The sequence below is a fragment of the Topomyia yanbarensis genome, unplaced genomic scaffold (assembly GCF_030247195.1).
Source record: "Topomyia yanbarensis strain Yona2022 unplaced genomic scaffold, ASM3024719v1 HiC_scaffold_7, whole genome shotgun sequence".
Lineage (NCBI taxonomy): Eukaryota > Metazoa > Arthropoda > Insecta > Diptera > Culicidae > Topomyia > Topomyia yanbarensis.
Window position 1 is genome coordinate 294,640 of NW_026683935.1, and position 20,816 is coordinate 315,455.

Here is a 20,816-nt window from a genome sequence, read left to right on the forward strand (position 1 = left end):
TCCTTGTGAGTCCGATTACGGATCAGTGCTGCCACAATTAAATCTGTACCGGGACTTGAAAAATCTTTTCTATCAGTACTCTTCTATAGAAAAATCTGTACCGGATTCTGTACCAAAACAATAACAAAATTCTTTAAAAAAAAACATTTTTCTTATACTTATTTTTCATTCGAAATTCTGATTCGGAATTGGTTGTTTTATTTGAACTGGAATTCCACAGGAAACCAGTCAGAATTCCGGATGAGTTTGACTGAGTAATGTCAATATCAGCTCCAGCTCAAATTCTCGCCGCCACTTTGTTTGCAACCTAATGCCGCTGACAGAACGGCGACCAGAAGCTGAGCATTAGTATCCATTAGGATGCGAGAAACCTGCTTGCAGCAAATCAAACGGAGCATGTCAAAGTATATGTAGGCACTCGGACTAGATCCGCTCGGCTTTCACTCTGAAAGGGAAAAAGGGATGATTTTGCTGGAAGCAGGTTTCTTGCATATCGCATTCTAATGTCAGCTTAAATTCAAGCTCAGTCAGTACCAGCTCCACTTCATCTTCTCGCTATCACTGATAGCGGTCTAACTTGACTTTTACCTGTTGTTTACTGGGATGCATCGCAGTGTTTCAATTTATTTTACTTTGATCTCATATAAAAATATCTGTACCAATCTGTACTTTTTTACAAAAATCTGTAATCCGTACCGCACAGAATCTGTACCAAAAGCACTTCCAAAATCTGTACCTTTCCAGATAAATCTGTACTTTTGGCATCACTGACGGAATCTCATATCATTTAATATGTAACTGCCATGTAGTAATGCAATGTTGTATCCGGATTTTTAGCTCTCTATACATATATGAACCCTTGTACAGGGAGCTAAAACTCAAGGATATCTTATTGTTGCTAGCTTCATGTGGTAGCCCGCATAAATCTGTACCATATGCCAACCATTGCATTAAACGTCTCAAAACCGTTTTCAATATGGTTCGTTCAACAATAGATTAACCATTGCCTGGTATAATATCGAACATAACCAGTGTCGTTTTCCCAGACTCGACCATACAAACAACGGGTTGTTAAGAGCGTTCACCATATCAAAATGTTCTGTTTTTCATTTACGTTTTGACAACATACCATTCAAGAACCATACAGAATATGGTGACATGAATATATTAGATCTAGCGATGCATAAAATATTTGGTGGAGAAAAAAGAACTCTAACCCCTAACATTTCAATTCTATCGATTGATGAAATTTTATTTTGTTACACGTCATCGTCTGAAGAAAGCTTCGTTGATACTAAGTGGACTAATGCTTTATCCAATTGAGCTATCTTCGTATTATTGAAACGAGGATTTTTGACCATCTTAAACTACAGATTTATGGAGCAGGGTAAACAGATATACGAATAACAAAGCCCACCAGAGCAATATTAACCTCTGGCGCCAAAGGACAATGTAGTAAACAAATCTCCAATATAGGATACACGGAAGGTATTGGAAATGGTAACTAAAATGGTTATGGTAGTATAACAGTTCAATTATAATGGTGAAATATATCAGTAGTATTCCCAATATGGTGAGCATTGTACGAATAGTTTGGAAATGGTTCCGAAGATTTCTGGAATGGTATTTATTTAGACGGGAGAGAGCTATATCGGTAGGGTTACTTATTCCTTCGGGAGTGAAGAATCCATGCTTTTAACTGTTTTCTGCTGTGATTGTATTGTGTTACCTTTTTCTATTTCCCTACCTTTTCCTTTTATCTCCCTTGCTATTTCCATCAGGAGAGAGATAACATGGTAAGGCACAAATTTCCGAATAACATGGGGAACATGCCAATCGACTCATTATCTTTTAATTCCCAATTCCTGAAATACCATTTCAAATCATAACCAAGACATTTTAAACTATAATTCAACAAAAACAATTATTTCGTGTCATTACGACGTTTTAATAAGTATTTTCTTTCTCCATCAAATATACAATAGGATTTCCAAATACACATAAAACTTCCTGTTACTTTCTTTTTGACATCAGCGACAGCGCCGACTTCGACTTCAACGCATCCGTTGATTACTAAAAAGTATGACTACATTTGAATGGCTGGCGTCCAAAAGGGGCCAACCCACACTCTGCATTTTTTATAGAAAATGGAATAAAAATTTTACATGTTAAATGCGCATCTCTGGTGTATTGGGCTTGCAGAGAGTAGGCTTTGCACTTGTGACGAGGGCTGTAATGGAAGCTGCCATTTATACAGCTTTATCTGTAATATATAGTTGGTTGTGTATGCGACTGTTGGATATTTATGAATAAGGTTTTTCGGCATGCAGTCTTTAAAATACTGTGGATAGATTTTTACTTTCTCTTCTACGTTTCGACAATGTATTTTTGTCTTCCTCAGGGATTGCTTCAATGATCGTTTTTAAGTTTTTTTAGAAATGCTTGTTAATTTTTTGTCTACTCCCAATGTTTTCTGTCTGTTTGTCTGTGAAATTTTTATGAAAATAACTAAATGTTCTATTTGTTTGTCTCTGTTGCACATTAAGTTGCTGTAATTGATGTTATTTATAAATTCTGTTTACTTTGCTAGAATTAGCACACTGCATAGCGAACTCACCACGACGAAAATAATAGACCACACTTTCAAATCGTCTACGCTACCAATCCTAGAGATGTGCCAAACAAATAGAACACTTAGTAATTTTCACAAAAAGTTCACGGACAAACCTCGAAATATTTTGAAGAAATTTGAAAAAATTGAATAAGTTCAACAAATATATGCCTAATATTTTAAAAGGATTTTTCAAAGTTTCAAAATTTATCTTGTGAGAATATTTCCTTGTAGTGTAAATTGGTGACAGATCTCGAGACCTACCGATCGGCTCGATGTGGAGGCTAGGTCTACCACCATGGACTACAACGAGTAAATCGCGACGAAGCTGGGAGCTTAATAGCTTCTAGTATCGTAACAAAACTGGAAGCTTATTGGTTCACGAAACGGACATCGGTACCGAGAGAAATTCCGCCACATTCTGTAGTCCTTGAATGACGGCGAACATGGACTGGAGAGTTGCGAGAAGTATCCCCATAGCGACCACCAGGCGATTCGCTGCCGCATCGACCAATGGAACCCTGCTGCAGCACGGAGAAGGACGACCGGCAAGCTAAAGTGGAAGACGAAAATCTTCAAAAAAAAAATCCTTTTGTTGAGTCACTTCGGCGAACAGCGGAATCAAGTACGTTGATGCGGCTGATCTAACAAAGAAAGATTGCGACGACTTGTGATGTTACAATGCCACGAAAACTGGAGCCATGCTGCAGACGGCGTGTAGCTTACTATATGAGTTGCTCAGCACGCTACATGCTACTTGTCTTAGAGCCAGAAGGCAGGCTCAGAGAGCACGATCGGAGAGTGAGCGAGGACCGCAAGCAACGTTTCGAGAAGCTAGGGACGCTTTAAAAAGCTTAGCAAGCCAGTTTGCCATAAGTAGCTGTGCTGTGAAGTAGACGCCAATCCCTGGGAAATGCGTACTGAGCCATTTATTTATTTGTTTATTTATCGCACACATCAACAGGCCGTACTCGGCCCCAATGATGGAAACTTAAACTAATTACATCTAAAAAACTCCAGGAATCGATTTCTTAATGATATCCGAGACAAATGAAAGTCGATCTGGTGCGACACACGATTGAAGAGGCGTTGTAGTCCCGTGATAGCGGCCTTAGCTGTTTGAATAGTTCGTCGAAACGGCACTCTCAGAAGAACGTTTCCGCGTAACGTTCTGGACCTTGCTTGGATGTTAACTCGCTCTAGTAAATCTGGAGAATCGATGCGTCCTGACAGAAGATCAGAGATGAATAAGGCTCTTGCAGTTTCTCTACGACGCTGGAGAGTATCGAGCTGGATGAGTTGACACCGACTCTCGTAGCTTGGTAGACGAACAGGATCGCGCCAAGGCAGGCGTCGAAGAGCATACCGTATAAATTTTCGTTGAACGCCTTCAATTCGATGGCTGCTGTTCATGTAATTCGGGTTCCAGACCGCCGAACAATACTCCAGCGTGGAGCGCACTAAAGAGCAGTATAGGCTTTTGAGACAATAAATGTCTACAAAGGATTTAGCCGTGCGGAAAATGAAGCCCAGGCTTTGCGATGCTTTACCAACAACATACGAAATGTGATTCTTAAATGTAAGTTTCGAATCTAACAGCACTCCAAGATCCTTAACGCAGACAAGTTATATTCAAACTCAATGGGATCTTTTTTCTGGAGAACGATATCACAGAACATTTCGCCGGATTCAGAATCATTCGGTTGTTTTCACACCATCTGCTGAAAGTGTCGAATTGCTGCTGCAAATATTGTGCGTCCGTTCGGATCCTAATTCTGTTGAAAATTTTTAGATCATCTGCATACGACAACCGTGGTTCTTTCAGCTGATAGTTTACATCGTTGAAATAGAGAGTGAATATAAATGGTCCGAGATGACTTCCTTGCGGAATACCAGACGTTGCGGAGAACAGTTTGGAGTATGCATCACCTATGTTCACACTGAGTTGACGGCCAACAAGATAGGATTGAAACCATCGCAGGAGTGATCCACTGAAGCCAAGTTTTTCCAATTTAGCGACTGCGATATCGTGATTGATTTTGTCGAAAGCTGTAGATAAGTCAGTATATATAACATCAGTTTGTTGATTCGTACCGAACCCTTCGGACACAAAAGAGGTTAGAGATAGTAGATTCGTCGACGTCGATCGATTCGGCATGAATCCGTGTTGGTCTTTAGAAATAAATTCCTTACAGTGAAAAAACACTGACTCCACCACGACTAACTCAAAGAGCTTGGAAATGGCAGAGAGCGCAAAAATTCCTCGATAATTGTCAATGTTTCTCTTATCACCTTTTTTGTGGACAGGAAAGATGAAAGCTGCTTTCCACAATTGAGGAAAAATCGCGGTTGTCAGTGACATTTTGAATAGTTGACAGAGTGGTTCCGCCAAACCAGATATACACGTTTTTAAAAACACAGCAGGGACACCATCTGGCCCAGGAGATGACGATGCTTTAAGCTTGGATGCTGCTGATACAATATCCGAGTGGTCAAAACGAATCTCACTCACTGACCGTTCGAGTTGGGCCACGCCGCTAGCTGCAACGTCAATCTGCTGCGAGGACAGAGTCTCACTGACGAACACACTCGCAAATTTAGAGGCGAACAATTTGCATATGGCTTGTGAATCATGCCCAACTTCACCATTCAAAAACATTGTAGAAGGTAAGCCGGTTTCTTTCCGCTGCTCATTGACGTATCTCCAAAACGATTTAGGATTCGACTTAAGCTTACGTTGCATTTTTCGTTGATAGTTTGAAAAACAAAAACTTCAGTTTTTTAAAATCGTTATTGAGCCTTACATAATAAGCTCTCAGTGACAAGGTACGGCGTTTGGTAAACTTTCGTAATGCTGCTCTTTTCGCAGTTTTTAGCCGACGTAGCTCGGCTGTCTGCCAGGGGGGTTGATCACTTCGTTGATTACACTTTGGGACATGACGATCGATAAGGTAGCTCATTATATGGCAGAACGTTCAGCGGCGGAGTTCACATCATCCTTGCTTAGCACAGAATCCCAGTTAATACTTTGTAAAATATTCAAAATGCTGCTATAGTCGGCCCGCTTATAATTGTAACACACGGTGGGAGCGTGGCTCGAAAACTTCATAGGCGGTACGTCCTGGAGTGTAAGATGTAGAGGCGGATGGTGGCGAACATACTTTACTAGCGGGGTGAGGGCGGTGGAAATATGAGGCGATTGATCTCTGGCATTAACGAAGCATAGATCTGAAATCCGGTCGTTCTCGTTCGTGGTGCTCTTGATCTGCTGAAGTGTAGCCGTGCTATAGCCATCCAGAAGAGTAATGCTGCCAGGATGAAAAACAGATTCGTCTAGGTCGGGTTGTAGAAATCCGTTATGAACGGAACGCCACTTTATTGTAGAAAGGTTGAAATCGCCGAGAATCATGATTTCGTCAGTGAGTTGCGCCATCGCGGAAACAGAAGTCAATGATTCAGAATGAGAATCAACTAGTGCAGAGTCGCGAATTTTATCGGGAGGGAAATAAAGCACACATATATATAATGTTCGATTGCCCAATTTTATCGCTGCCCATACTTGTTCGATGCTGCTCCAAGCGTCATTTGTTATATGTTGAACTTTTAATTCACGACGCACAGCGAGCAAAACACCGCCACCGGAGGATTTGTTGCTATTGAGAGGGCCACGATCACATCTGAGAACCTCGTAGTCAGAAGAAATCACCTGGCTGGAAAGAGTCTGCTCATTTAGCCATGTTTCTGTCAATGCGATGATGTCGTAACAGCAGTCCGAGGTAGCTAGGCGATAGGTATTTGCACAGGAATTCATGCCTCCCACATTTTGATAGTATAAGTGGATGGGCGACGATTTTAGGCACGGAAGGCTGACCGGCACTCCTCGATTCATTCGTCTGGAATGTACACCGGGGCAACTGGAATGAGTGCTAACAGCTGAAGGCGCGGGTGAAAGAACGAAGATCGCGTTCCCCGTCGACAACAGCTGAAATATGCCCGGGTAAGCTAAAGATAATCGTTGAGAGTCTCTTCCCGAAGCACGATCCAACTACCTGGTCACCGACACCGTACGGCAAGGAGCAAACACAACCGAGTGGCAGGCGACTAACGACGAGCTCAAAGAAGCGTCGAAGCGACTAAAATCAAAGAAAGCCCCCGGTTCGGACGGAATAACAAACGTGGCGCTGAAAGCTGCGATCCTGGCATATCCGGACATGTTCAGGATGCTACTGTAGAAGTGTTTAAATGATAGAAATTTCCCCGAACTGTGGAAAGTACAGAGGCTGGTGTTGTTGCCAAAGTCAGGGAAGTCACCGGACAATCCAACCGCGTACAGCCCAATGCCGCTGGGCTATACAGAAGAATGATCCAGATCCTGAAGAGCTACTTCCAGAGTAGAGTACTGCTGAACGAGACGAACGAAGGGCAGAAGTCAATGTGAGTCGCAGCGGGCGTTCCACAGGGCTCCATTCTTGGTCCAACTCTATGGAACGGGATGTAAGAAATGATTCTATTCTATTCTAACCCTTACACAGCCAGTATTGAAAAGCATCTTGGAAAACACCACAGTTAGTCTGAAATGTTTTTCTTGTCACCATTAATATTTGAAGCATATTTTCATGTGTCGCAAATATTAAAACGGCCAGGCCTACTGTGCAGAGTTGGGTTTGAAGATGTTTCAAAATTAGACGGCAATTGAATTATTCATTTAGTGAATAATTTAATTAACGAATTGTTTTGAATCTTAAAGGAGGAAGAAACCAGGACAACCGTACAACCGTTTCAGTTTAAAGGGGATATAATAAATCGTTGGGAGTGACTTGGCTAAGAAGGTTAATGTCACTCCTTTGGTCCTTTGGGATGGGACAGAGGTATTTCCACCTTGCCCTGGCTAATAAGCCTAGGTTAAAGCGCCTTCACTCGCTCTTAAACTTATAGTGCCGTGTCAGATAATAATTTTAACGGTAACTACATAATTTCGAAGAGTTAGGAAGCAAGTGGAGACATTATTATCTTTTGACTAGAGACAGGCGATTTATGTATCCTAATCCATGTCATAGTTCGTATAATGCTATGGAACGGGATGTAAGAAATGAAAAGAAAATTATGCATTTCGCGGACGTGTCACTAACGGTGATGAGTGAGACACTTGGAAAAGTGAGGGAGACACTAGACGCGATCGAGAGGTGGATGAACGGGTCAAGCTGCAAATAGCTCACAAGAAGACGGAAGTGTTGCTGCAAAGCGGTTTAGCGGATACAGATCACAGTCGAGCGCGTCTCGACAGAGCACGTGATTGCATCGAAGCGTGCACTGAAGCAATTGGGAGTGATAATCGACGACCGGTTAAGACTTTAACAACCACGTTGATTTCACCTGCGAAAAGTCGGTCTGCTATCTAGTGTTTTTTCATCGATACCGCGATATGGAGTTCCAACCTGTGGTACGGTGCTGAAAATCAAGTGGAACCTCGAAAAGCTGAACAGGATGTTCCGGCTGGAGGTCGTACGATTGCGTATCTTCGGAGGCAGTATACGTTATCGCCGAGATGATCCCCATCTGCATCACCCTGGCGGAAAATGAAATGCTACAATCAATGAAATGTAAGAAACGCGAGGAAGATGCTGAGAATCAATTCGATGGTGACGTGGCATCAAGAATGGAACAATACGGAGAAAGAAAAGTGGACCTACCGGGTCATCCCAAACCTGTCGATGTGAGTCAATAGAAAGCACGGAGAGATGACCTTCCACCTGAAACAGCTCCTGTCGGGCCACGGCTGCTTCAGGAAGTATCTTCATCGGTTCGTGTACGCAACGTAATCAATGTGCCCGCAGTGTGAGAACGTCGAGAAGACACCGGAGCATGTGGTCTTCGAATGCCCGAGGTTTGAAGCGACGTGCAGAGAGCGGATAATGTAGCCTACAGATTGACAGGCAATGTAAAAACGTTGAACGCAGTCAATAGAGTTATTATGTAGATCATGACCGTCTTACAGTGGAAACGGCGTTATGAACGTCGAGCAACGGTTTTGGGAGAGCAATCACCGCCAGGGAACTCTCAGTAGGAATAAGCTAGATCCACCGCCGAGGACTAGTCGTGTAGACTGCAACAGAGAACTGAGTAGGGGACCGCATAAAAAACCGGCCAATCGAAACGAAGCTTGTAAGCACGTGAAAAAATAAGTAAAATCCCATGTAAACTTTAAACAGTGGGCGCAAAAATATAGTTTCACCGATCGAGCTAAGAATTTGCACAGTTGTTCTAGGACCCAAATGGTACCTAAAAAGTTGCTCGTAGTTGGAATCTAATTTTTATCCCACCCTACTGTACATCTCGGGTGACTTAGAATATTTTCGATGCTGTAAACATTATGTTGATATCGGTAAAACATCATGCTTGAAGTATCGATAGCAAATAATCGAGTATCGGGAACAAGAGCATCGATTTCGTACTAGTATTGAAAGCATTTTTTTTACATTTTAACGTCATTCAATTAGCTAGAGATTACTGGGTAGGGAAAGTTATGAAAATTAGAGCCATAGTACTCAAGTGAGAGCAAGGATGTGAAGTAAACAGGAAAACTAGAGGTGACAGGGTCATTAGAACAGGCTTAATATCGTGCGGCCTTAATCTTTGTCTTCTGTTAATGAGGGTCGAGCTTAGGCAGTATAACTACGAATCACCCGAGTTCACTAACATGTGTCCTGGTAATGATAGACGTGTCCATCTTTACCGTGACAACCAAAATTAAGCCACGCAAAATCACCACTAAAAGTATCGTAGCGTCCCTAAGTGTTTCCGTTTTGTGTCTTAGTTAAGAGCTACGGTTCTGAAGCGATAAAGACAAAACGCATACCTCTACACTTATTTTGTAATTAAAACAATGACTGGAAAAGCACGAAAGTGACATTCTGCAGATTATTTCGCAGAACGTCAATTGCCGCCAACGTAATCATGTAGGTACCTGTATAGAAAGTCCATCCGATCACGCCAACCCACGTCATGTTACGGTGAGTACTCGATAGGGGCGAACAAATTAATTTAATGCCCTTCCATTTCATTCTTCATTTAACACATTTTCATATTTTTATTACAACCAAGTCGAACGTCTTCTTTCGTCCACCTCTTCCTCTAATGGTCCGCGTTCCGGATCAAGTGGTATTGCAATTATTTTATTTGATTCAAATTAAACTTAACAACCTGCTACACAGCAAACCGTCCTCAGTTTAACTTCACAGAACACCGACTTGAATAACCAGGACAGCGGTAATCACTTGATGTTAAATCTTAGTTTTCATAGAGAAACTAGCATTGCAAATAAAATTAAATATTATATAAAACATTGCGCTTATTTAATGTTTGTTTATTTAATTATTGCGACATCCAATTGTCTCTGAGATGAAGTCTGACCACTGTCACTAAACCGCTGCCTATCAGCCCAATATAAATCGCTTTCAGATGGGACAGCACTAAAGGAACCCCATGAGGCAAACCATCACTCCCTGTGAAGCTTTTTCTCGCTATATAGCTGGGAGGGAGCCAGAGCTGATATCATAATAAAAGACACCAACAGGGACCGCCAGCTGAGGCAAGTAGGAACGCAAGTTCACGCACCATCGCTTCGCTATTAAACCGAAACGCTGAAGGTGGTACAAGAAAAACTAATTTTTATGCAAATCTATTTGCTTCTATCGCGCATTTCCCTGGATGCCAATCTCGCGAGAAAGGATTAAATTATGGAACGTAATGCTTGCACGTACGAACAACAACACTCACCGGTTGTCAGCGCCAATGACTCCCACTTTGTTTCGGCGATAATTGTCGTTATTTTTAATTGTTACCCTCGTGATTGAATTTTGTATCTTTATTATCTAGCTATAATTGTGCTAACGATCAGATAGATAATGATCCAAGCTGGAAATGAAACTAACAATTTTCCATATAAATATAATTTGTTCAAAAATACAATTATCGAAATCACAAATCTAAAAATAATACGATATGCCAAAAACTACCGCTAAATATATTCTAAACTTACAGATCTTTATGAAATCCTTCCTCTGGTAACTGCTTCTGAATATTGATGCGAAACATGTAGATACAAATGCCGGTGAACGCGCAACTCCAGCCATCGGTGATGAAAAGCTTGTGTGGCCTCTGTACCGCCCCACCCATTGCACTCTGGGGCGTTTTGGAGGAACTGGAAGCTCCTGCCCTGGACGGTCCCGGTTTGTTTATGTCACGCTCGACTGGCATGTCCACCTCGTCCACTTCCTGATAAAACCACATCAGCTTGTTGCGCATGTTCGGCAGAAAGAGCTGATTTATCTCGTCCAACTGTGGTTGGTGATTTTAAGAAAAAAGTATAAATTAATACAAGAAACACAGTTGAGATTTATGGAGAACCACAATTGATATGCATGGACAGTGTCATCCCAGTCCCAGAGTTCAATTCGACCGGTGTTGCGGGTACGAACAGCATTGCAGGCAGCACGTATATGGCACCCCTATCCCATTTGTATTGAACTGACATAAGTCAACATCTCAGCGGGCACACAAATTATGGGCCCCACTGACAGTTCAAATTGTTCTGCTCGTTTTGCTCGAAGCTCGACCTTCACTATTCAGACACGGCACGACATGCCTCAATCATCAGATGTTTGTTAAAAAGTTTACGTATTGCACCGCCAATAAATGAAAAGTGTTGTTTTGGACATGTCGGTGAATAACAAAAACTTCATCATGATTCACCAACAAATTAAACGAACTCGAGTATCACGAAATTGTGTCGAATTAAATTGATTCTGTTTATTGTGGATCGACCCTAACGCGACGTTTTAGATGTTGGCATAGAAATCATGGCGGCGTGGCAGATACCTGGCAGGCAGCAACTAATTTTTAAATTTGATCTTATGAATCGTTTTGACAACTGTTTCATTTTGCTTCACTACTTCAAAGGGCTACTATGTTTATTCAAACCTTCATTTAACTATGCATATACTGACCATATTTCCCTCGAAGATGTGATCCATGATCTGATGGCGCGGCAATCCAGTGGCATCCATCAACAGCTGAAAAGTAAACTCCAGCCGAGGATCCATTTCGCCGCGACGCGCCTTCCGCTCGCATTCCTCCCGGCGACGCTGCGTGTCAGGTGATTCGGCCATGACGCGAACGACAGCGAGATTCGTGTTTCAGATTGTTCGGTACGCAAAAGAGTCGCAGGACGGAATCAAAAAATGATTTTTCGTTTGGGACGCGTTTTTTTGTCAAGTGTATCAAAAAGGTGCAGTATTGTTCGCACGAGATATGCAAAAAGAGAGGGTAAGAGTTCAAAATAACATTACCCACACTGACTGTGCGTGGTTCAATGTTTGTAGTGGGTACTTTTGGGGTATTCTTATGTTTGCGATGTACAATACACTAAATGCACTTCTAGTTCGAGTTTATATGTTCAGTTTATAAAAAAAACTACGTTCAGCGATTCACATGCGCTCTTAGAATGATTTTGTTCACTGTTAGCTAGAATAAATAATGTGAAGTAGAAAACGCAATGCAAAAATATGTACAGTCAATGTAAAAACATGCAAAAAACAAATGTCAAATCGGAACATTGTCGGCTATATGTTTCTAAAAGGAGCACTCTGTAAAAGAAAGGAATAAATTGCACAAGGTATCAGAATAGAACAATTCTACGAGCATGCTGGTATACTGTTGGTTCATTATATAATACATAAAAACTTCAAATCCTTACTATATTTTTGTCAAAATTTCATTCTCTTTGTGGTGTTAATTTGTATTGGAGGGGATGAAGGTTATTAATATGAAGCAGTGTCGTGGAAAACTTTTTTCGTTTAGGGGAGTGTACCAGAAACAATGAAACAAAAGATATGACTTGGTTTTGCAGAAATAAAAAACCTGTAATTTAAATGGAGATATCTGTATATGCACAGGTTTCATGTAACAAAGTCCAGAAAAAAATATTAAAAGAATCGGCATTTTGTACTAGACTTTACACAAAATCGGAGCTTACAGACTTACATAAAAATCAGAGCTTAACGTTACAAGAAGTTGACGGGAATGAAAATATCATCGTCTCCTAAAATCCATCCAACAGATGCAAATGAGATCCGCATTAGTAGAATGAAGCAGTATAGGTAAGCACAAGTCGCAACAGTAAAGTTCATGTTATTTGTCCGATTTTTTTATCCACAATGTGCACTTAGAAGAGTTCGTAGATTTGTGACAGGAGTGCAAATTTGAAACCATGGTACATGTAATCATATCTTACCCTTAGAGAAACTGTGATAATTGGAGTGGAGACAGCAGTACCGTCTGTACGCATGTGCACTTTGGGTGAGGGCCATGGGGCCTCGAGATTTCAGGAGCCCGAACATAGCATGAATACACGCAGACAATGTATATTGGATTCCAAAATAATTCGCTTTGAAATCAAAAATATATATTTTTGAATCAGGGCCTTATTACAATTTTTTTAGATTCAAATATATTTGTTATTATTTTCCAAAAAAAATGTTTGTTGTTTCTACTAACAAGCCTTCGTAGGATTCTGTGTAGATTCAATAATAATTTTGTTTGAATCTATCATATCTTTTTGCCTTTCTCATATAGAAAGGTTATGCAATCACTCTGAAAAACGCCAACCTAATCCCGGCCCGGAGGGCCGAGTGTCATATCCCATTCGACTCAGTTCGTCGAGATCGGAAAAAGTCTGTATGTGTGTGAATGTGTGTATGTATGTGTGTATGTGTGTGTATGTGTGTGTATGTGTGTATGTGTGTGTATGTGTGTGTGTATGTATGTGCGTATGTGTCAAATAATGTCACTCATTTTTCTCAGAGATGGCTGGACCGATTTGCCCAAACTTAGTCTCAAATGAAAGGTGCAACCTTCCCATCGGCTGCTATTGAATTTTGGATCGATCGGAATTCTAGTTCCGGAATTACGGGTTTCAGAGTGCGGCCACACAGAAATTTCTCATATAAACTATAGGAAAAATTAAAAATAGAATTTTTATTTTTGATGCTAAATGTGTTCAAGGTGCATGAAACGTCGAGATTTGATGCAAACTCGAAAAAAAATTTGACGACGATTCACTTTTTTGGATTTTGGCGCATTTTTGCCTTTCTCATATAGAAAGGTTATGCAATCACTCTGAAAAACGTCAACCTAATCCCGGAGGGCCAATTTTTTTTTCGACTCGCATAAGGTTTCTGGATTTTAACAGGGGCGTAGTTGATGGTTTACGGAGAGGGGTTACACCCCCCCTCTACTGTTCACTCCCCTCCTTTAAAAATCTCCTTAAATCACTCCTCAGACCACCACTCCATCCAGCCCTCATACCCCTACCTTCCAACCCCATCATCTTTAAACCACCACTATATCACAAAGCATACCAATTTAAGCTGGGAAGTCGTTCGTTCATGGGACTTTCGTCCTCCTCACATACCCACCCCTGCATGACAAAATGAGTTAGCAAGCAGATAACATTGATCTAATGCTGATTGGGCTAATGGAGTATGATATTTTTTTGTTTCAAGTGTTTCACCGTCCACACCTAGCTCATCAAGTTCGTGGCTGGCATGCCATTGTATATAAGTGCAAAATGTACTAAGAATGTAATGGACATTTCCACAATTATGTTGAACATAAAAAGCCATAGTTTAGAGAAATGAGAAAGGCACAATTGCACCGCTAGGTGGATTAAAACAGGTTTTTTTGAAACAAAGCATGTTAATTGTTAGTTGAAATATGCTTTTCTTTTTAAAATAATGAAAAAATACATTTGAATTAAAAAACCTCTTCGGGTTAGAAAAATCTCTTATGAAAAATTTCTAACCCTATGTGCGGGGTCGGGACTCGAACCCAGGTGCGCTGCGTACAAGGCAATCGATTTACCAATACGCTACGCCCACCCCCTAAAAAACTTTTCTTTTTGTTTTCAAAAAAGGTGTAATTAATATTAATATCTTGATTTTTGTTTTTCCCTCTATCCTGAGGTGCTTGTATGTTGCACCGAATCCCAATTTTTTAACTTTGCCTAAGATTGTGAGCAGAATATCAAGCCCGCATTGAATCTTTGCACCTCGTTATAGTTAGATTTCAGTTTTAAAACTATATTTTTAAATTTGCGCAATTACATCTCCTAAATGATAACTTTTCCAACCTTTTCGCTATTAAATGCTGTGTTAGCTCTACTTCCTCACGTTCGATGAATTTCAATATTTCATTTTTTTATTTGTATGATACAACAAAATGGCGGAGATCGAACCAAACACAGTCAAACCATCTTCAATGTATTTCAAAATCTAAAAGCAGGGGCGACATTATGGAACCATTTCGAATCGACTTTTTCATACAAGCTTGCATACAATAAACCTTTCGTTTCGAGATGCGCAATGTCACCCCAGTATTTTTGTTTCAAATAGTACAAATTTTTTTGGTTCAACTAAATGCTTGAATTTGAATCAAAGTTTCAATACGTTTGATACGAATATTACTTGTTTTTTTTTGTAGGGATTTTAGAATCAAAATGCAGTTTATTTTATCACTAATGCCAATATTTTTGTACCAACTATGTTTGGTATTCGAAAAAAAAGGAAATTTATTTCTGTTTCAACAAAATCTTTGACTTAGCATCAAAGTCAGAAAATATTTGATTCGAATATGCCTTATTTCTCTGCGAGTATATAATCATTCTAAGGGTCATATTCTCAAAAAAATAGTTGCAGTTAATTGTTTATAACAATTTATTGTGTTGATGGCAATGGATCGGTAGTGGCTCGGTATCGTACATTGTACCATATCCCATTCAAACAAGATGTTTAGAGAGCATCAGATGACCAAGCGTAGCGATGGTACCGGTAGGAAACGAAGCATTGCATGCCCGCACTATGAGTCACAAGGTACAAAAATCAAGAACTCCCAAACCGTTCATTTTAGAGAAATTATGTCTGATAGAATATTTTTGGGAATAAAATTGGCTTTCTTTTAAAGTAAAATGTAACTAGGGTGGTCCTCTCGAACATTCTTTTCGAAAAATTATTTTTCGAGCAAAATGGTATAGCAAGGTACTTACTTCAGTTGTAGTTGTAAGTTGTAGAAAAATGTTTTTCAAGTAACATTTTCAAATGCATCAAAGTTATAGCATTATCGGTTTTCATGTTATAATTATTTGTCTTCTTTAACCTAGGGTGTTTCTGAAAAAGTCAGTTTTTTAACAGCCATGACGACTAGGTATGGGAGAAAGCTGCAAGGACAACAAACGTTTTGGCAAGGGTCATGCCGATCATCAGAGGAGCAAGATTCAGCACCAGACCTGGCCTGGGCTGCTGCACTGAACTCAAAGCGGAACCGGACGAAGTTTACGAGCACGTTTCACCTAATGGCGGTTCGTGTAGCGAGAGCGTATAGAACGATTTCGTCGGAGACGGTATGCGGCATTGCCGGGATGATTATCAGCTGCATCACTTTGGCTGACGACGTGGAATGCAACCAGTGGAGGAACAGACGAAGTACTAGTAGACTGGTCAGAGTGGACTCGTTAGCTAAGAAGTAGCAAGAGTGGAACAATGCGGAGAAAGGAAGGTGGACCCGCCGACTAATGTGTCAGTGTGGATGCAAAGGAGCCATGGCTCAGTGGACTTCCATTTGACACAGTTTATGTCCGGGCACGGATGCTTCCGGAAGTACATCCATCGGTTTGGACATGCTTCGTCACCTCTTTGCCCGGAATGTGTAAACTTGCAAAAGACATTGGAACACGTGGTCGCCGAATACCTTAAGTTCGAAGAAGTTCGAAGGGCCTGGCGTGGCTGTTGATAATACCGTCGAAAAGATGTACCACGATGAGCATATGTGGGATGTGGTCAATAGAGTAGTATCGAGTGTACTCTACGATCTGCAGAGAAAGTGACGAAGGGTCCAACAAAGCAGCGTCACTGACTAGAAGTCCGCCGTAAAACAACAAATCGGATTCGAAAAAATTTCACCACCGGTGAACTTGAGTAGTGCAGGTTTGGGTCGTCAGGATGCCAGCCAGGCTTGTTATTTGCTCACTCAATGTGCCACAAAGAGCGAAATACACCGATGAAAAATAGAGCAGCACAAAAACACTACGATGTGCAGAACGACCGCACAAAGAGAAACCTGAAAACGAAAAGGAGAAAGATCTGTGCACCAAGAGCTGCACAATTTCGTTCAAAGAGTCACCTTGAAGAGCCACTTTTTTGTGCCTCCCCTCACTGGCAAGTAGTAGGAAAGCGAATCAAACTACAATTCAGATAAAGTTTGATCGGAAGAACGTTCTTAAAATGTTTTTTGGTTGCTTTTTCTGCTTCTGTGCGCGTGGGACCAAGATTCACACTAAAGAGCCTCTTTATTTCTACTCTTTGAGGCGTGCAGCCATCGAGTGGAATGCACGTATGGGAGCCACACACATCGGAGTGAAGAGGTTTATTGTGAAAGAGAAGAGCGGTGGTTCGCCTGAAAAGTGCAAAGAGCGTTTTTTATTCTTCTCTTTATTTGCTCTGAGGTGCATTACATCCCTGATGCCAGCAAACCGGACGTCAAGCTCCACAGGTATCGCCGGAATGGCCTCGACACCCTACCGGGTTGCTTGTGAGTAGGCTAGATCCACCGCCGGGAATTAGAGCAAGTAGATCGCGTCGGACAGCTACCAGGGGGTCGTTGGGCGCCAGTGTTCACTACCACTAGCTACGCTCCACCTGGAAATGTTGGACAGACATCCTAGGGACTGGCCGTTGAGTAGGCTAGATCCATCGCCGGGGTCTTGATCGAGATATAAGGGTTCACGGAAACGAACATCGGTATGGGGAAAAATCTACGGCCGGGGAATTAACAGTAGGGTAGATTTGCCACCGTGGACTATCCAACTATATCGTGACAAAAATGGGAGCTAATCAGCTTACGCAACATATATCAATGCCGAAAGAAATTCCGCCGCCTGGGAGCTCTCAGTCGGAGGACGGTAGAATCACTGTCATTACCCGAATAGATCTCGATAAAGCTAGGTAAAATCTGCTCCTGGAATCAGCAGCTAAACGGCTCACTAAGACGAGAGCTAAATTGTCACGTAATAGATGGAAGCAAAAAGCAAGAGAAGAGTCGAGAGTTCAATGGCTGAAAGGTTGAGTCATTTCATGGATCAAGTGAGGATTCGAGATAGTTGCAGAAAACTTGTTTGGAAAAGAAAGCGGTGCAACAAAAGCACAAGCCCTCCCCCTCCCCCGCTCCCCATCAAGTAATACCTTGATATAGTTCCGAGGGGACAAAGGTCGAAAGAAGAGAAAGAAGTGTTTTAGTGGTTAGGCTCAAAAGTAAGTCGTTAGCCCACACAGTGCCAATACTCCAGCTTTTTAAACCTTACTATAAAAAGATTCCCGCTTGAGTGGTATGTAAGACAAGACCTTCCGGGCTTCGGGCAATGGTTTTGGGAACAATTGCCCTTTTTAATATGAGAAACGCAAAAAGTGACTACGTTTCTTTAACGTCAGCTGCTTCGGATGACACCCAAAACAATACATGACTTAATGACCCAATTAGCTCTATTTATAATTTATAAGTTTATTTTCAAAATTCGACTAGTTCCTTGCTTCACCTGACTTTTGGAATATTATGCGTCTTTAATCGAAAATCAAAAATTATTTTCATTAGTTATTGTTTGAGAATCTCGTAAAATGAAAAGAAAATAACTTAATTAGTAATTTTGTATTTTTAATAAATTTTTTGATTTGATGATCTAATTAGAAAAAAAAACCCGTTTTAATCCACCTAGTGGTGCCATTGTGCCTTTCTCATTTATCCAAACTTCGATTCCATGGTTGGGAATGTTTAATATAATGGTGGAAATGTCTATTACATATTCAGTGCGATTTACACATACGTACAATGAATCGAGCTTCGAACTTGAGTTGCTATGTGTCGACGCTGAAATACTTGAAATCAGCGGCGGATCCAGGAGGAGAGTTCGGGAGTTTGGACTCCACCGAAAATTTTCAACTTGTTAAGAAATTTCAAATTAGTTTCTCAACTCAAAATCATTTCAATCCAAATTTTTCACTGGTTTTTCAGACGCACTAGGAAAATTTATTGTGGAGGAACTAGAAAATTTTATTCGGGTAGGGAGGTGCATGATGACGGAAGAGCGATTTAGGAAAAGGTGGTGAGTGATGTGGGGGAGAGGGAGTACCCCTTATCGTATTACCCTAATTACGCCCCTGTTAAAATACAGAAAACCTATACAAGTCATAAAAATTGGCTGGGATTAAATTGACGATGTTCAGGGTGATTGCATAACCTTTCTGTAGGAGAAAGGCAAAAATGTGAATTTGCTGTGTGTCTGCACTCTTAAACCCGTAACTCCGGAACCGGAACTCGGAATTTAATAAAATTCAATAGCAGCCTATGATTCAGTTGACGATGTTCAGAGTGATTGCATAACCTTTCTATAGGAGAAAGGCAAAAATGTGAATTTGCTGTGTGTCTGCACTCTTAAACCCGTAACTCCGGAACCGGAGCTTGGAATTTAATGAAATTCAATAGCAGCCTATGGGAACGTTGTACTTTTTATTTGAGACTAACTTTGATGAAATCGGTTCAGCCAACTCCGAGTAACCGATGTGCATATTTTTGGTCACATACATACATACATACATACATATATACATACATACATACATACATACATACATACATACATACATACATACATACATACATACATACATACATACATACATACATACATACATACATACATACATACATACATACATACATACATACATACATACATACATACATACATACATACATACATACATACACACACATACATACGCACACACAGACATTTGCCGAATTCGACGAACTGCGTCGAATGGTATATGAAAGACGGCCCTCCGGGCCGGGATTAAGTTGTCAGTGTTCAAAGTGATTGCATAACCTTTCTATAGGAGAAAAGCAAAACAAGCATTGATTTTGTCATTTTTTTATCGAACGGTTTTCAGTGTATTATAGCAAGCAGTTAGCTCACAAATCATTGCCACAGGAAATTGCTGCAGAAAATCCTTCAACAGAGGTATATATACAAACATCACGACCAATACAAAATCACGCTAAAATTATTGATTTATCAAAACCCATGCTATAAAAATAACTATACTAAAAAGCTCAAAAACGCAACCAGAAGGACAACAATTTGCGCTTCAGATTGACTGATGTACGGTGCATGAAATAAGTGCGCAGTATTTACAGTGAAATTTTTCGTCACCCAATCGATTAATTTCGTTCTAATTCCGAAATCACTGTAATTTATCTTAAACGCAATAAACAAACTAATTTCAATACAGTACGTCAATTAAAGTTGTACGTTACCTTCGCACAACAAATGAAAAATAATCGATTCTATCACAAGGGAAACGCACAGCATTTTGAAATTACCTGCAGCATATCTTCTTCGGATATTTCCTCTTCCTGTTCCTCCTCCTCTTCAGTTTCGTGATCGTGTACATGCTCATGTTCAGGATCATGATCGTGGTCGTGATCATGATCATGCTCCTCATCATGATGATCATGTACCACATTCTGCATTTGTTCACCTCCAGATGCTTCCGCTACTTCTTCAACAGCAATTTCTGGAGGACCAGCCCGCGCATCCGATTCCGAGGAGGTCGGTGCTTGCGGCTGCTCCTGTTCACCATTATCGGTAGTTTCTTGATCTAGGAAAAGCGGGATTTCGAACTCAAACAATATCCCATCATGAAAACTAACGCTTAAGCTTACTAGAATCAATTTTGCAATTATGCAATTATCACCGAGGGCACTGGTAAAGTTAGTCCTTCTTCAACAACGACCAGAACCTAAGTGAAAAATCAATTGCAAATTCAACAAAATATATGGTTCCCATGGGTGAATTTGGCACATAAAACACAATGTGCCGTTACTTTTCTTGCATTCATCTGAAAAAACAAGCGACGCACATTCTACCGTTAAATTATACTTCCAGGAGTAATCGTGATCAACTCTGTGCTCCATTTTTCAGCTCGCTAACTAATGAGCATGCCCTAAGCTATATCGTCCTGGAAACTGATCAACAATTTTGACAAATAGATCAACATTCATCATGCATAACAAAACTGCGCATGCACTGTTTACCGATTTA

The 20,816-nt window shown here is 40.8% G+C and overlaps 1 protein-coding gene across 1 annotated transcript in view; it reads right to left on the bottom strand.

The window, feature by feature from the left end:
- Positions 1–20,511, bottom strand: part of LOC131696087 (dynein axonemal heavy chain 5-like) — a 71,304-nt gene extending 50,793 nt beyond the window's left edge. The window contains exons 1-4 of the mRNA XM_058984620.1: positions 20,438–20,511; positions 20,096–20,373; positions 11,617–11,754; positions 10,650–10,948 (exon numbers count right to left, since the gene is read on the bottom strand). Of these exons, the coding sequence (XP_058840603.1) occupies positions 10,650–10,948; positions 11,617–11,754; positions 20,096–20,245 (587 nt within the window). The 5' untranslated portion in view covers positions 20,246–20,373; positions 20,438–20,511. The remainder of the gene's footprint in view (positions 1–10,649; positions 10,949–11,616; positions 11,755–20,095; positions 20,374–20,437) is intronic.
- Positions 20,512–20,816: the final 305 nt, after the last annotated feature.